We start from the raw sequence: 18,144 nt of genomic DNA on the forward strand, positions 1-18,144 counted from the left end.
TCATCGTTACTGGAAACATTTAATCGTCAGGTTTTCAGACCCAAGATAAAAGTCGAGTCATGTGTTGTCTCGTGTGACATCATTAGACATCCAATCAGAAGACACAAATCTTCTGGATGAACACAAGTTAAACATGTGACAAAATCACGTGAATGAATCATTTTTGTTTTTCTTTATTAAAAGCAATGAAAATAAGAAAACGTGAGAGAGAGAGGGGGAGAGAGAGAGAGAGAAGGGGAGAGAGAGAGAGAGGGAGAGAGAGAGGGGGAGAGGGAGAGAGAGAGAAGGAGAGAGAGGGAGAGAGAGAGAGAGAGAGAGAGAGAGAGGGAGAGAGAGGGAGAGAGAGAGAGAGAGAGAGAGAGAGAGGGAGAGAGAGAGAGAGGGAGAGAGAGGGGGAGAGGGAGAGAGAGAGAGAGAGAGGGAGAGAGAGAGGGAGAGAGAGAGGGAAGGCTTCAGCTGTTCATGGAGAACATGTCAGTGAGGGTGGTCTGTTTCTGTCTCTTGCTGGAGGAGGACGAGGACGAGGAGGAGGAGGAGGAGGAAAAAGAGGAGGAGGTGGAGGAGGAGGTGGAGGAGATCTTCGTCCTCTTCCTGGACGATCCGGTCGGCATGGCGACAGCGACCTTCCCTCCTTTGTCCCGGAGCTGGTAAGCATCAGCAGAACCTTTGCGTCTGTCTGTGTTTCTCAGCTTCTCCTCGTGGTCCAGCTCCTTCTGGAGGAGCTGAGCGAACCGCCGATCGGCCTCCTCCTGTCGCCGCTGTGGACTCAGCAGCTCCGACTCCAGCCCCCCCACAGGAGATGGGGGGGAGGAGGAGGGGGGGCAGCCTCGTGTGGAGGTGGTCGCCTCCTCGTCTGTTATCTCCAGGTCAGAGTTTGTCCTCTTAGTCGATGCAGGTCGTCTGTTCTCCAGCAGCTGAGAGACCACCACGTTCTCCTGAAACAACACAAACACTCACTGAAGCCCCCTCAGTACAGCCCCCCCCAACCTGTCGCACAGACAACCTGTCTCACAGACAACCTGTCGCACAGACAACCTGTCGCACAGACAACCTGTCTCACAGACAACGTGTCGCACAGACAACCTGTCTCACAGACAACCTGTCTCACAGACAACCTGTCGCACAGACAACCTGTCTCACAGACAACGTGTCGCACAGACAACCTGTCTCACAGACAACCTGTCGCACAGACAACCTGTCGCACAGACAACCTGTCTCACAGACAACGTGTCGCACAGACAACCTGTCTCACAGACAACCTGTCTCACAGACAACCTGTCTCACAGACAACCTGTCGCACAGACAACCTGTCGCACAGACAACCTGTCGCACAGACAACCTGTCGCACAGACAACCTGTCGCACAGACAACCTGTCTCACAGACAACCTGTCTCACAGACAACCTGTCGCACAGACAACCTGTCGCACAGACAACCTGTCGCACGACAACCTGTCTCACGGACAACCTGTCTCACGGACAACCTGTCTCACGGACAACCTGTCTCACAGACAACCTGTCTCACAGACAACCTGTCTCACAGACAACCTGTCTCACAGACAACCTGTCTCACAGACAACCTGTCTCACAGACAACCTGTCGCACAGACAACCTGTCTCACAGACAACCTGTCGCACAGACAACCTGTCTCACAGACAACCTGTCTCACAGACAACCTGTCTCACAGACAACCTGTCGCACCAACCTTGTTGTCGAGGCTGTTGGAGGCGGAGCTGCAGTCTGAGGTTGTTTTGGATGGAAGAGGACTGAAGAACCTGAAACAACAAAAGCAAATGTTTTTTGTCTCTTCACTCCTCTGACCTACAGGGGGCACTAAAGCAACAAGAATCCCTGCACTGCAGCAACAGAGAAGAAGAAACAGTTACACATCACATCACATCACATGTCAATCGGCAGACGCTTTTATCCAAAGCGACTTACAAGTACACTGAACATCCATGAGGGGTTCAGTATCTTCACATCTTTTCAAAAGGTCTTATTTACTATTTCTTATGTTTTTAATATGTTTCTTTCAAGAAGTTATCAGGTGTCAGGTTCTCACAGGCTCCCTTCTAGCCATGCTCAAAAATATTTAGAAAGAAAATAGTTCTCTTTTCTGCACAAAATCAGAAATAACAATAAATTAAAAACCGGGGCAGCGATTGGCTGCTCCATCTTCTCCTTCACATCTCAAACCCTCTCTCATGCCTTCATCACCTCCTGCTGGATCACTGTGATGAGTCCTGGGAGAACCTGACGACATCCTGACACCACTTCAATAAGCTCAGCACCTCCTGCACCTCCACTGGCTCCGATGAGGCCTCAGATCCCTCCACGCTCTCGCTCCACCACATGGAACCCACCTCCTCCTCCTCCTCCACTCAGACGGCTTCGCTCCTCTAACTCAGGTTTGCTCTCCATTCAGCCTCTGACCCGATCTGAAACCAGTGTAATCTGATCTGAAATCCAACGACTCACCTGTCGATGGATCCGACTTCCTTCTGTCTGTTAGTGGGAGGAGTCACGGCAGCAGGCGGGATGTTTCCGGTCACCGGCGAAGAGTTCTGAGGAAGATGACGATTTAACAATCAGAATCTCTCAGCCAATCACTGAGTGACTTAGCTGATGATGTCACTGAGTTTGAAACCTGTCTGTGTATTAGCAGCACAGGAACATGACAACACAGACCAGCTGGTTGTTGAGGAGTCTGGCGAGTTGCTCATCTCCTTCTCGTCTCCTGCTGTCCTCCTGAAGCTCCACCTCCTCCTCCGCCAACAGCCTCTGGATCAACTCATTGCTCGCCTTTCTCTCCTCCTCCTCCATCACTCGCTTCTCCGCCGTCAGCTGAAAACACACCCACTTCTGATTTAGTGCACTCACACCAAATCATTTATACCAGAACTCTTTGATCAATATATCTGAGCCCTAACCTTCTTAGTCAATGAAAACTGAAACCTAGTGCTTGAGTAATTTAATGAATTTAACAGAGAGAGAAGTCATTCAAATGGATGGATATTCTGACTTTCACCTTCCAGGTGAACAGTCCCGTGTCCATGTGTGATGAGTTCATATATTGAGCCAATCAGATGGAGCCCTGCTGCCCCAGATGATTAATTAACTGGATTTTTCCTTCATTTAATCATCGTCAGAACAAGAGAAGAAGAGAAGCTCCTTCAAATCTTGCTCCGCCTCCTCCGATTTATTTCTACTGTGGAAACTTCTAGTGATGCAATTGTTCAGAGTTCATCTCTATGATCTGTTGATTATATAAAAGAATTGTGAGGCTAATTTATTAACCTGGGGGAAAGTAACACACAATCCCCCCCCCCTCTCATCTGACACTGACACAAATGTCAGAAATCAATAATCAATCATAAACTACAAATAAAAACGTTTTTTTATTTCAGACATTTCATTTGATAATTGAATGAGTGTGAAGCCTGAAGTGAATCGTACCTTCATGATCTGATCCTCGTATTCCTGTCGGACTTCACCAGGACGACTGACTGAGGGAGCACACACCAACACTACACACACGCACTCAGAGTTATGGTTTATTGTGGGAGGAGTTATTGTATTATTATGGGATGTTTCACAGGTATAGCTGTACTGTGGGATGTGTGGGTACCTCCTGGGTCGTCCTGGTCCTCCTGACCCTGGAGGCGGCGCTCACACTGCAGAGGGAAGCTGCTCTGGATCCGACGCCACAGCAGCTGATCCACCAGCGTGTTCCTCCTGCTGTTCAGACGAGCCCACGACGAAACTCTCTTCCTGCACATCGGACAGCACAGCGCCGCCTTGTCCACCGTCTCCAGGAAACACACCTGAGGGGGGGGGCAAACTGGATGAATACTTTTTATCATGATTATAGGGAACAATATTTTCAGTTTTATCACGTTTGTTAAAATGGCTATAAATGTTCGAAAGTTACTGATTCACAAAAGTTTCATATTGTTTGACATTATATATCAATCAAAATGATGATGGTATTTCAATTATTTATCGAAGATCGACAACTTGTTACAGATGTTACACAATATCAGCGTTTGTTAAACACACAATGTGTCAACATGGATCTGCTGCTGCTTTCTCCATGTTTCTACAACACAACAGATACTGCCTCTTGGAAATCATCACGGTAAGTAAAGTAAATAAATAATAAAATGAATAGTGATCTCATTATTTTGATGCTCTTCACATCGATGCACAAGGCTTGTGTGGTGAAAATGAATTATAGCCTAAAATATCCGGTTGGCCCCACTGGGCAAAGAAAGTGTGTTACCTTGATGAAGGTGTGTGTGTTACCTTGCAGAAGGTGTGTGTGTTACCTTGCAGAAGGTGTGTGTGTTACCTTGATGAAGGTGTGTGTGTTACCTTGCAGAAGGTGTGTGTGTTACCTTGCAGAAGGTGTGTGTGTTACCTTGCAGAAGGTGTGTGTGTTACCTTGCAGAAGGTGTGTGTGTTACCTTGCAGAAGGTGTGTGTGTTACCTTGCAGAAGGTGTGTGTGTTACCTTGCAGAAGGTGTGTGTGTTACCTTGCAGAAGGTGTGTGTGTTACCTAGCAGAAGGTGTGTGTGTGACCTTGCAGAAGGTGTGTGTGTTACCTTGCAGAAGGTGTGTGTGTGACCTTGCAGAAGGTGTGTGTGTTACCTTGCAGAAGGTGTGTGTGTTACCTTGCAGAAGGTGTGTGTGTTACCTTGCAGAAGGTGTGTGTGTTACCTTGCAGAAGGTGTGTGTGTTACCTTGCAGAAGGTGTGTGTGTTACCTTGCAGAAGGTGTGTGTACAGGGCAGTTTCACAGGTTCGATGATGATCTCCAAACAGACGGGACAGCGACAGTCGTCCAGAGACAGTGGACGCCCCCCCCCCTCCTCTGTGGAGGCTGGAGACATCTCCGTCCAGTTGACGATGTCAGCACACACCAGTAACACACCTGTGTTAAGACAGAACAGGTGGAGATCAGCTGAGTGAGCAGATTTTTTATGAATAAAATAAAAACCTTTACATTTCTGAAGTGAGGTCATTTATGAGTGAATCCAGTGTTTGTGGCGCCCCCTGGTGGAAACAATCTGTTTCTCACTGTGGTTATGCAGCCTATCAAGAGAAGAACCACTTCCTGGTATTATCCACAAACACCTGCGGCAGGATCTGTGGTTACCAAGGTAACTTCAAGTATATCATACGCCATGTATAGAATAAATTACAATGCCTTTATTGTCATTGCACAGCTGGACAATGAAAATGTTGTGTATCTCCCTGTGTTTCATACAACACACATAAAACAACAAGCAAAAGCATCGTCCAGCAGATTCCGTGGCACCACCGCGGTTTCAGAATGTCTCACATTCTGAATCCGGTCTCTGTGCTTCATGTCCTCCCTCCTCACGTCCCCACTGAGGCTCTCACTTTACACACAAACACCACACTAGTGTTATTAGGATCTGAACAATGCTCAAGTTTCCTTTGTGTTCGTTGGACTTGCTCTAGAGTTTACACTATATGGACCAAAGTTTTGTGACACATCTTAACCATCAGATTCAGGTGCTGCCTCCAGTCCCACTGGTTGGAGTCTGAGTCCCACTGAAGTTAAATCTTAATGCTTCAGCTGAACAAGACGTTGTGGACAATTCTGAGCTGTTTGAGGAAGTGTTGTGTTCCAGGACTCTGCTCAGGTCCATGAAGGCTCGGCTGGGTGAGTGTGGAGATGAAGAGCTGGACTGGCCCCACAGAACCCTAACCCTAACCCTAACCCTTAACCCTAACCTTAACCCTTAACCCTAACCCTGAGCCCTAACCTTAACCCTGAGCCCTAACCCTTAACCCTAACCTTAACCCTTAACCCTAACCCTGAGCCCTAACCTTAACCCTGAGCCCTAACCTTAACCCTAACCTTAACCCTTACCCTTAACCCTAACCTTAACCCTGAGCCCTAACCCTTAACCCTAACCTTAACCCTTACCCTAACCTTAACCAGAACGGAGAGTCGGAGCCCTCTGGTCCAGCATCAGTGTCTCACAGCAGAACTTCACAGACACAATCCAGAGTCCTGAAGAAGAGTGAAGCTGCTGCAAAGAGGGGACCAGCTCCATATCAATGCCTCTGGATTTAGAATAAGTCATAAAGTTCCTGTACGTGTCCCAGTACTTTTGTCCATATAGACTATACGACACGTATTTAAACACAAGGAGTCCAACATTATGTGCAGACACAGTTTATGTGCTACACAACACTAGACGTGACCCACCCAGTCAGGACACCAGGGTTAAAGTGACTGTTTGTGTGACGCACAGGTAAATCAGGCCAACACAATCGATAAATCGATGACGACAGAATTAGGGATTGATTATGAAGACATGTCCCGAGCTCATCAGGAACTTTTCTAGAAGTCTGGACAATCCCGAGTGTTCCTGAAGGCAGCACCGGTTGCTGCTGTTGCAGCTGTTGGTCACAGGAAGATTGAAATAAAGTGTAATTATGTTTCAATAAAGTTTAACTAGTTTATATCAAAGGCCTTAAAGGTCAAAGGTGAAACCCTAAACCTGCTCAATGCTACTAGACTTAGCTTCAGCTGCTAACGTAGCTTCAGCTGGTGCTAACGTTAGCTTCAGCTGGCGCTAACGTTAGCTTCAGCTAGTGCTAACGTTAGCTTCAGGCTAACACCGCTAACCATAACAACAAGAACTTCACACTCACCGCGGAGCAGAAGCAGCTTCTCAGCGTCGACACCCGGGCTTCAGACCCGGGCCTGACGGTCACTGCCCGGGGCAGAACCGGACGAGAACCCGAGCAGAACCGGAACAGAACCGTGTTTACCGGACGAGAACCCGAGCAGAACCGTGTTTACCGGAACTCTTCCTGCACTGAGAACCCGCGTGAATCGCCTGTTTGTGCGCATGCGTCACACAGTCCCGGCGCTGCCTTCAGGAGCGTCGTAAATCCCAGATATGATCAATATTGAAGATTGGATGACAAAAAAAACCCACACTGCTGAATATGTTAAAGAAAAATGGTAAAGAGAAGGTGGCCTCTCAATATCAAATGAGGACTGGTTGGAGGTATGCAACAAGGAATGCAAGGAATTGCTGGGGGGGGGGGGGCACATGCTGGAGGCAATGTGGGTCTCGGGAGGCAAATCACTGGCCATGAGATTAAACCTTTCTGGGCAGAGTTTCACAAAGCATTAAAGAACATTCTTAATACTTAATATTATTTTTGGGAAATGTTGATTTTCGAACAAGGCGCCGAGATGAATATATGATTGGCATACTAATAACCGCCTGTAGAAAAGCGCTCACAAGGCGCCTGCTGCTTCCTGAGCCCACGATAGAGTGGATAGATATAGTAAATTACATTTATGTTATGGAAAGGATTACTTTCTCCCTTTGTCTTCAGAAAACTGGGTTCATCCAATTATGGAACAAATGGGTGAGATATGTAAAACCCCTCAGGCCAGACTTTGTGTATTGAATGAATGAACCTGTAATGTTGCCTTGATTTAACTCACCGACCTCTATCCCATTCTCTCTCAAGTCACCTCTAACATGTTGTTGTTTATTCGGCTTGTTTTTATTCATTTGTTTTTCTCTATTGATCTGTGATTATTGTCTACATGTACGCACTGTACTTCTCCCAAAATGCACAAAGTTACCCAATTTTGAAAAAGGTTGACAGCAGAAGAAAGAAAATTGCCCTCGAGCTGATGTAAGTTTTTGAAAACAATTGTCATTTAAAAAATAAAATATTGAAGATTGGAAAACAAAATGATATTTTTACATGATGTTGACAACTTTCAAGTTCTGCAGTTTCTTCAGTGTATTCAAATATTATTTGATTTGATCCGTTTTATTTCCTACACCAGTCTTTCATTTGACTGGAAAGTATTTGTACAAATCCAAGCTTTAAATGAAATGATCAAGATCTAACAAAATCCTGAGATTTCTTCTTTGTTCATTTCACACTTTACAAGTCGTTTGTGTTTAAAATAATTAACATCTATTACCATTGAAATCATCTCTTCAGCATCACTAATAAAAACACTTTCTGAAACTAGATGTTTATTTGCAAATGTGATCAATCAAAACAAATGAAATGTTTCATTATTCACATAAACTGAATCATTCAGAGGAAAATAATTCTCTGTAAATTCGTTTCTATCATAAAAAAACAACAAAAGTAATATAAACACAAAGAAAACAAGTGTTGTTCTCTTCTCACACTGATGCTATTTAAATAAATCTATATAAAGACGATAAATGACTGTAAATAAAGACGATCAATCACTACGTATACAATCAGTGAATGTATATAAAGATGGACGATACGTCCAATACCAATGCTGCCATCTTGTGTTGATGATATAATTTGCAGTCAGAGTCTGTGAAGGTCGTGGAATGGATTCGACCAATCAGGACGTCTCAGCCTGTTTTTATATCATCAAATAACTAATTCAAACCAAACTGATCAGAAACACTTGAACAAAAACCAGAGAGATAAGAACGACCTGAAATGACAGAAACCTCTTTGACAAACAATTATTTGAACGTCTACTTTGATTGTTTTGTTTGGTCCGTGTCCCATCTGCTAACATGGAGGAGGTTTATGACCTAGACTGCAGCCAGACACCAGGGGGCGATGGAGCTGTCATGTGGTCCATCTTTCGATGCAGATTGAGGCCGTTTATCCCAAATCTTTATTGATCTCTGAGGAACCTGTCAGCTGTTGCTGGTTGTGAACTCTTGTGTCCATGGGAACTGGTCCCCGGGTTTCCTCTGGTTGTTGCCGGACTCCACGTCGTTCAGGCCGTCGTCTCCACAACAATGTTTCTTGAGCTGCCGCGAGTCGGAGAAGCCCTGGCTGCAGCGGTCACAGGAGTACAGCTTCACGCCCGTGTGGATCTGCATGTGAGACTTGAGCTGGTTGGACTGCCTGAACTTCCTGCTGCACACCGCACACTGATAGGGTTTCTCTCCGGTGTGGACCAGCAGGTGGCGGTGGTAGTTCTGTGGCGTCCTGAATTCTTTCCCACACTGTTCACAGCGGTGAGGTTTGACTCCAGTGTGCAGCAGCTGGTGCTGCTTCAGCTGGGACGAGAGCAGGAACCCTTTCTGACAGATGCCGCAGACGTACGGCCTGTCTCCGCTGTGCTGCCTCATGTGGTACAGGTACATGTGTCGCAGGTGGAAGGACTTGCCGCAGGTGTCACAGGTGAACTGTTTGTTCTCTGCATGGCTCTTCTCGTGCGTCCTCAGCGTGCTGCTGCTGCTGAAGCTTTTCAGACAGATTTTACAGCCGAATGGTTTGATCCCAGACGAACTGCGTCTTCCCTTCCCTCTGGCCGTCCCTCCGTCTTTACTGTGATGAACCAGCTGCTGGTGTTTCTGCAGCTGACAGTTGTAGAAAAACGTCTTCCCACACAAATCACACATGAATGGCTTCTCCACTCCGTGAACCAGCATGTGAGTCTTCAGAGCCCAGGTCCCGGTGAAGCCCTCCCCACACTGATCACACCTGAGACACAACAGAAAGTGAAGGAGGAAGTTACAAATATGAACAGAATATTTGTTTTGTTATTGCTTCAGTAAAAATGTTGTTATTGCCTAACACCAACCTTAGACGGCAGAAGGATTATTGAACACGTGATGTGTCAGCCCATGTCTTTGGTCTGAGAGTCTTATTTATAAATGTCTAACTTCTAACTCTAAACACCTTCTTGTGTTACTGTTGTTGTGATTACCTGAAAGGTTTCTCTCCATTGTGCAGCCGCAGGTGTCTCTGCAGGTTGTACTTGAGTCCGAAGCTGAGGCCGCAGGTCTGACACATGAAGGGTTTTTCTCCGGAGTGGACGATGGCGTGCTGCAGCAGACCCATGCGACACTTGAAGGCCTTGTCGCATTCGCTGCATTTGAACGGTCGCTCATCTGAATGCGATCTCTTGTGAACGCGAAGGTTGCTGGCGGTGGAGAAGCTCTTCCCACAAGTCTGACACGTGTACGGGCGGGCGCCGGTGTGAACGGTCTGGTGTTCCCGGAGGCTCTTCTTCCGTGTGAAACTCTTCCCGCAGACGTCGCACATGAAGGGCTTGACTTTGGCGTGCGACAACTCGTGATAGCGGAGCGCACTAGAGGAGGTGAAGGTGCGGTCGCAGGCGTGGCAGCCGAGCGGCGTCTTCTGGAGCCGGTGGGCCGCCTGGTGGGCTCGGAGCTGTCGCAGCAGTCTGAACTTCCTGTCGCACTGGTCACAGCGCAGCAGCTTGTCGGGGTCGTTCTCCTGCGCCGCCCTCAGCTGGTGGCTCAGCTGGTGTTTGTGCAGCGTGGTGATTTTGTAGAAACCTTTATCACACAAGCTGCATGGAAACGGCTTCAGGTGACACGACGCATGTTTGTTCAGCTGATGTTTCTGATGAAAACCTTTGTTACACAGTTCACAGAAAAACCTCTTCTGTCTGTACAACTCCCTCCTCCTCCTCCGCTCTGCTTCCCTCTGCTGGTCATCAGTCAGCCCTGCAGCAACACACAGGGTTATTATGATATACACAAAACACGCAAACCATCACCTCAAGGGTCAATGGGGCCCCCCTATCAGTGGGAATCCTGTCAGTGGGGCCCCTACGGAATTATATGGTACATTTTTTGTAAATGTGAATTTCACTTCTTAATTCTTTTGTCCCTAATCGGTTCATGTAGATTTCAGATGTCTCACCTGGTCGACTCCTCGTCTCATCTTCATCTTCAACAGTTTCTCTGTCAATCAACAATTTCTGCAAAACACAAAAGCGTTTTTTCAGACCTGTTGTAACATCCCATCAGAATTGGGTCTGGATTTCCCCCACTTTCAATTCACAAATGCACAAAACTGCCGACACATTCACAACAGCAACAAGTGGTAAATGTGAGGGGACGCCGCTGTTGATGCTATAAACAAAAACACAAAACCTCCGCAGCAGAATACTTCCTGCATGTCTGCAGCTCCGCCCCTTAACTGAATCCTGCTGAGGATTTGTTTTAAGCGAGTCGGGGTTCTGATGACAGCACACGAGCAGCATGGAGGCACGTTATGTTTTTTATGTCTGAAGAAGAGGTCACCATTGACTTCAGTTGTGTTGGATTCTGCTCTGACACAGTTTAGCCCTGAAACTAGTCGGGACAGAGTCTTAGAGACGAGTTGTTGGCTTCATGTGTGAAAGACAATCGGTGGATCTGCAGGTGATCTCTGGAAACGGTTGTTTTTCACTGGTCACTTCCTGGTTTTACTTCCTGTTTTTACTTTACCTGGCTGTGCTCGCTCATGATGAACAAAGTCACCTGACCACAAATAATAAACCTTTAATCAATCCATGGATAATCCCATCGATCAGAGATTAGTTCATAAAGGGGGAGGGACCTGATCTCACACTTACATCCACAGCTGGCTCCTCTTCAGGTGCAGGGAGATCTTCACTGACGTTCAATGATTCATCTGCCAGCTCACCGATTGGCTGATCATTAACCACAGGAAGTGATGTCATGTGTGAAGAGGACTGGATCAGATCTTGTGATCGATTTTGAAACGATTCTAAAACCACCTCAGTCTCGGTGTCAGGAGGGGGCCCGTCTGCTCTCTCCTGGGGGGGGGCACTGCTGCTCGGGCCTGTGGCTGGTGAGGCGAGGGGCTGGCTGATGAGGACCTGGGGGACCAGGGGGTCCTGGGGGACCTGGGGGACCAGGGGGACCTGGGGGACCAGGGGGTCTTGGGGGTCCTGGGGGACCAGGGGGACCAGGGGGACCTGGGGGACCAGGGGGACGTCACATATTGTTTTAGTGGACTTGACGATGGCCATGGCGAGAGCAGCAGGGTGACTTGCTGATTGGTCGATGTCCAGCGACAGAGCACGCCCATCTGTAAGATTCAGTTAATTAAAATAAAAGCTTGATTATTGATATTAAAAGACAAAAATCTGACAAAAAACAGCATAAATTATATTTAAACTTCGTATTAAGTTTAATAAAGTTCTTCTTCCATCTTCTGTGTTTCAGGGATGAATTTATTTGAGTTTCTGAAATAAAAAAACTTTAACTATCAGTAAATGTTGGAAAACAAAAAATGTCACGGCTGAAACAATTCTGCAAAACTTAACAACAAAGACTAAAGTTTGTTTTAAATATTAATTCAACAAAACCAAACTGTTTAATCTTCAAGCCTCTTTACCAGAGAACATGTGTCACATGACCAGTCACCTGTAAACAGTCTGTGCAGCTGCTGAAAATACTACGAGATGCGTTCAGGTTCCCTCCCCTCACGTTAAGATGCCTTCAGGTTCCCTCCCCTCATGTTAAGATGCCTTCAGGTTCCCTCCCCTCACGTTAAGATGCGTTCAGGTTCCCTCCCCTCACGTTAAGATGCGTTCAGGTTTCCTCCCCTCACATTAAGATGCGTTTAGGTTCCCTCCCCTCAAGTTAAGATGCGTTCAGGTTCCCTCCCCTCACGTTAAGAAGCCTTCAGGATCCCTCCCCTCACGTTAAGATGCCTTCAGGTTCCCTCCCCTCACGTTAAGATGCCTTCAGGTTCCCTCCCCTCACGTTAAGATGCCTTCAGGATCCCTCCCCTCACGTTAAGATGCGTTCAGGTTCCCTCCCCTCACGTTAAGATGCGTTCAGGTTTCCTCCCCTCACATTAAGATGCGTTTAGGTTCCCTCCCCTCACGTTAAGATGCCTTCAGGTTCCCTCCCCTCATGTTAAGATGCCTTCAGGTTCCCTCCCCTCACCCTTTGATACACAACATGGGTCAAAAGTGACCCGATGGAGTTTTAATTGTAAATATCTTTGCAATAAATGAATTTCATCATTCAGAATTCCAGGAATTCCTCAATTAACTTGTTTTTGATCATTACACACTCTTATTTTTATTTGTCCTTATTTACTTTTTTAATAAAAATCATTTTTGTATCACTACCCCTCTAAGGCACAACATGGGTCAAAAATGACCCGTATTCATTTCACATGTTATTTCATGCATGGCTGTGCTTCTTTGCTATATCTTTTAAAATCTATTTATTTAATCATTTAATGTTACAAAGTATTAATTAAAATATCTTGTTTTTGATTACCACAAATCATTATTTTCATTTTCTCTGTCTTCATTTTTGAACTAAAATGTTTTTTGTATTACTACATCAAGTTTACACACATGGGTCAAAAATGACCCATGTATGCAAGTGTGAATTTGATAGGAACCTTTGATTTGTAAATGTTTGTAGTTAGGAACATGTTTACTGTGGACAACTTTTCACATGCCACACTTGTCAGAACTACTTGTCAGAACTAAACGGGCTGCTTTTGCACATCTGATTCATGTACGTCTTGTTTTACAATGGTTTTACCTAAGAAAATATTTGATATCTTGTGAAAAGATAACTTCACATAACATTTGAACATTATTTCCCTCTACTGGTGGGTAAAAAAATATGTCCAATATTATTAGCAAGCTGTTAACATATTCTCTTTTAGCTAGCTAATGTTAGCTTATGGAAGCTAGGTAAATTCTAGCTAACGATAGCTAGGTCAACATGATTTAGTTCTGACATGTAGTTTTGACAAGTGTGGCATGTGAAAAGTTGTCCACAGTAAACATGTTCCTAACTACAAACATTTACAAATCAAAGGTTCCTATCAAATTCACACTTGCATACATGGGTCATTTTTGACCCATGTGTGTAAACGTGATGAAGTAAAAAAAACTATTTTAGTTCAAAAATTAAGACAGAGAAAATGAAAATAATGATTTGTCAATCAAAACCAAGATATTTTAATTAATACTTTGTAACATTAAATGATTAAATAAATAGATTTTAAAAGATATAGCAAAGAAGCACAGCTATGCATGAAATAACATGTGAAATGAATACGGGTCATTTTTGACCCATGGAAGGGTAGTGATACAAAAATGTTTTTTTATTAAAAATGTAGAAAAGGACAAATGAAAATAAGAATTTGTGATGATCAAAAACAAGTTAATTGAGGAATTCCTGAAATTCTGAATGATGAAATACATTTATTGCAAAGATATTTACAATTTAAACTCCATCCGGTCATTTTTGACCCATGTGTGTAAACTTGATTTAAAAATACAAAAACTATTTTAGTTCATAAATTATGAAAGATAAAATGAAAATAATGATTTGTGTTAATCAAAAACAAGATATTTAATGAATACTTTGAATATTAAATGATGAAATTATTAGATTTCCAAAAATATAGCAAAGAAACACTCAGAAATGAAATAACATTGAAAGTCAATACGGGTCATTTTTGACCCATGTTGTGCCTTAAGGCCAATTTATGCCTCTCCGTTGTTTCTATTACGGACAGATAAGACCGCCCTATCCGTCGTGAAACGCCCTCTCCGAATGCTTCGTACAGCTTTTCGTACACTTCTGATTTTTCTAACTATCCGTCTTCATGTTTGAGACCCGACGGACCGCTCTTGGCTGTGATTGGTCCGCGAACGACATCATTTCCGTATGACGTCATTTCCGTATTTCCGGACCTCAAACTTCCTGTTTACTTCCATGTAGCATCAAACCCAAACACAACTATGATTCTACGATTAATGTGACGTGTGTGTTAAGCCAGCGGAGTTGTCCGGCTGACGGTGGCTCGTTCGAGCACTGAGGGCATGTGTGCACGGTCACATACGGTTATAACGAGCTTTCAAAACGGCGCTAGCAGGCTAGGCTAGCGGGCTAGGCTAGCCACCATGCTAACTGCGGTGGTAACAGTGCAAGAACCCGCCGTCACGACTTTAATTCCACTTCTATCATGACACTGTTTCTATAATACCGTCAGGTTAGAAGCAAACACTGGGTAGTAGTTAGTGTCGGGAGTCCCTGCTGACTGTGTGTGGAAGCTGGGGGGGAGCTAGGTCCGTGTAGCTTCTAGCTACATGTAGCCTCAAGCAGATTCAAGCTGTGGAATTAGCAACACAGTTCGGAAACAAGACCGGGGAACCGCTGCGCTAAGAAACGATTACATCAGCATCTTGACCCGCTGGGTGTCACTTTATTTAGTTCTGTTAGTTGCCATGGTTCAGTGTGTGGGACGCAAGCTAACATGTCAACAGAGACACGTGGACTTCTTCTTCCCAAATGGGGTAGGCTTCTCTGAGCTCGTCTTCCGTTGCGCCACCTATGGGTTTGGCGGTGAATTTTTTCCGGACGTAGACTGACGGAGAAGTAAAAATCAAAAAGAGTCTTTGCCCCCCGCTGAGAACTCTCCGAGAAACGGACACGTAGTAGTATATAAGAGCCTTTAGAGGGGGTTTGCATAGCTTGTGTATCAAAGGGTTAAGATGCGTTCAGGTTCCCTCCCCTCACGTTAAGATGCCTTCAGGTTCCCTCCCCTCACGTTAAGATGCCTTCAGGTTCCCTCCCCTCACGTTAAGATGCCTTCAGGATCCCTCCCCTCACGTTAAGATGTGTTCAGGTTCCCTCCCCTCACGTTAAGATGCCTTCAGGTTCCCTCCCCTCACGTTAAGATGCCTTCAGGATCCCTCCCCTCACGTTAAGATGCCTTCAGGTTCCCTCCCCTCACGTTAAGATGCCTTCAGGATCCCTCCACTCACGCTAAGATGCCTTCAGGTTCCCTCCCCTCACGTTAAGATGCCTTCAGGATCCCTCCCCTCACGTTAAGATGCCTTCAGGTTCCCTCCCCTCACGTTAAGATGCCTTCAGGATCCCTCCCCTCACGTTAAGATGTGTTCAGGTTCCCTCCCCTCACGTTAAGATGCCTTCAGGTTCCCTCCCCTCACGTTAAGATGCCTTCAGGTTCCCTCCCCTCACATTCCCTGTGATGTTTAGGGCACCAACCTGCTGGTCTGATCTTATAGAGGGTTTGAGTCTGGCAGTTCTTGGCTGCAAAGTTCTCCTGGCTCCTCAGTTCAGACTTCAGATGTTTCACTTCGTCCTTCCAAGCTTTGTTCTCTTTCTCTAAACTCACAAACAGTTCTGTGAAAACTCTGCAGATTTTACGAACAGCCTCCCGGGACATGACGCTGAGGACGGCGTTCAGCTGAATCTGCAAGAAATGACAAACTGAATCAAATCTCTTCTGTGTTACCAACTACTGACTGAGGAATATTTATCAGCTGACTGTAATATTTAGTTACATCAGATTATAATTACATTATTCAATAAAAAACAGTGTTTTGTTAGTTCTCTGATATAAACTTGTGTTCACACTGAAATATACGTAGAAACACCTATATACTCTGATATAAACTTGTATACTCATATAAACTGGTTTACTCTGATATGAACACTTGTACTCTGATATGAACACTTGTACTCTGATGTGAACTTGTTGGTATTAGTCCCCGGATGTCCAGGCGGTCCTCACCCCGGTGTCCTCCCTGTCCTCCGGTCCCAGTGTCTCCTGGAGGACACACACCACACACTCCACCGCCGCCGCCATGATGAGCTCCGTCTGACCGCGGAAGCTCCGAACCGCCGCCATGTTGCTCGGAGGCTGCGGCAGAGGAGGGAAGACCGGAAACTACTGTGACTTCACATCCGGGTTAACCTCCGCGTCAACCTCCGGGTTAACCTCCGCGTCAACATCCGGGTTAACCTCTGCGTCAACATCCGGGTTAACCTCCGCGTCAACATCCGGGTTAACCTCTGCGTCAACATTCGGGTTAACCTCTGCGTCAATATCCGGGTTAACCTCCGCGTCAACATCCGGGTTAACCTCCGCGTCAACATCCGGGTTACATGCCTTCTTCTTCGGTCACGTTCGGACAAACCAGACCATCTCCTTCCATAGGCACTACATCACCTCCTTCCCTAGCCACTACGTCACCTCCTTCCCTAGCCACTACATCACCTCCTTCCCTAGCCACTACATGCGTGTGTGTGTGTGTGTGTGCCTGTGTGTGTGTGTGCCTGTGTGTGTGTGTGCCTGTGTGTGAGTGCCTGTGTGTGAGAGAGTGTGTGTGTGTGTGCCTGTGTGTAAGAGTGTGTGCGTGTGCCTGTGTGTAAGAGTGTGTGTGTGTATGTGTGTGCCTGTGTGTGAGTGTGTGCCTGTGTGTGAGAGAGTGTGTGTGTGTGTGTCTGTGCCTGTGTGTAAGAGTGTGTGCCTGTGTGTGAGAGAGTGTGTGTTTGTGTCTGTGTGTGTGCCTGTGTGTAAGAGTGTGTGTGTGTGCCTGTGTGTGAGTGTGTGTGTATGTGTGTGCCTGTGTGTGTGTGTGTGCCTGTGTGTGAGAGAGTGTGTGTGTGTGTCTGTGTGTGTGCCTGTGTGTAAGAGTGTGTGTGTGTGTGTGTGTGTGTGTGCCTGTGTGTGAGTGTGTGTGTGTGTGTGTGAGTGTGTGCCTGTGTGTGAGTGTGTGTGTGTGTGTGTGTGTGAGTGACAGAGTTCATGGTTGATCTCCAGTCTGTTGAAACTCGAACACTGTCGCCCTCTTGTGGTAATGACACCTTCTTTTCAGTGAAATTAACGATTCATTCGATCAACAGAAGAAAACATGTGTTTTAATTCGGGTTCGAGGCTTTAAGGCCAGAACTCTATTGTTTTTAGTGTGGCTTGTTTTTATAAATCCCAATGTTTGTGTGAAAAGCGGCGTACACATGTTTTGTGCGTACGCAAAGGTTCTAAATGAGACTCGAGAACCTTATTGTTCTTGCCTTGGATGTTATTCTTTTGAGTTGTCTGCCAACTCTGTGCAAATTCCCGTGAGATGGAATGAGCTAGAAACACAAAACTTTGCAGAATAACTGGAATTTGAGACAGAGATACACATTTTTTTATATAAACGAGCAGGATTTGTCCAAAAACATGACAGCTATTAACCACAAACATTTCACAATGGGCGTAGCTTAACAGGATATTGGCCATAAGTCATCAGTATTTGGTCCAATCATCATCACCCTTGATAGATCTTTGAATCGTGTTCGGAAACAGGCGGAGCAAAGCAGGCCACGCCCTTCTTCTTGAAACATAACTGTCTGCCATGATGGATTTTGGTTAATTTGCATACAGTACAAAAAAAAGTTATGTCACATCTCCTTTTTGATTTTTCAGTCAAACAACACCAAATTCCGTGTGTTGACACTGAGATACACATTTCTATAAAAAATAATCAGGATTGGTCAAAAATCACAGCCATTATTAATAATACAT

The 18,144-nt window shown here is 45.6% G+C and overlaps 2 protein-coding genes across 3 annotated transcripts; both read right to left on the reverse strand.

Annotated features, from left to right (window-relative positions):
- Positions 1–387: 387 nt before the first annotated feature.
- Positions 388–6,878, reverse strand: rnf168 (ring finger protein 168). 2 transcript variants are annotated; one of them, XM_061073842.1, is made up of 8 exons: positions 6,691–6,878; positions 4,764–4,930; positions 3,627–3,822; positions 3,455–3,525; positions 2,687–2,842; positions 2,477–2,562; positions 1,704–1,773; positions 388–932 (listed from the first exon to the last, which is right to left on the reverse strand). In XM_061073842.1, exons 2-8 carry the CDS (start codon positions 4,887–4,889, stop codon positions 453–455), a joined length of 1,185 nt encoding a protein of 394 aa, XP_060929825.1. In that variant the 5' UTR covers positions 4,890–4,930; positions 6,691–6,878; the 3' UTR covers positions 388–452. The 2 variants fall into 2 exon arrangements, with proteins under 2 accessions (XP_060929825.1, XP_060929824.1); XM_061073841.1 differs by having other exon boundaries at positions 388–935.
- Positions 6,879–8,111: 1,233 nt separating this feature from the next.
- Positions 8,112–16,492, reverse strand: LOC133003075 (zinc finger protein 431-like). The gene is made up of 6 exons (XM_061072663.1): positions 16,366–16,492; positions 15,837–16,044; positions 11,393–11,871; positions 10,696–10,753; positions 9,731–10,496; positions 8,112–9,504 (listed from the first exon to the last, which is right to left on the reverse strand). The coding sequence occupies exons 1-6, from the start codon at positions 16,480–16,482 to the stop codon at positions 8,709–8,711; spliced, it is 2,424 nt and encodes an 807-aa protein (XP_060928646.1). The 5' UTR covers positions 16,483–16,492; the 3' UTR covers positions 8,112–8,708.
- Between the last annotated feature and the right edge of the window lie 1,652 nt (positions 16,493–18,144).

Source organism: Limanda limanda, chromosome 6 (assembly GCF_963576545.1).
Source record: "Limanda limanda chromosome 6, fLimLim1.1, whole genome shotgun sequence".
NCBI classification, from domain to species: domain Eukaryota; kingdom Metazoa; phylum Chordata; class Actinopteri; order Pleuronectiformes; family Pleuronectidae; genus Limanda; species Limanda limanda.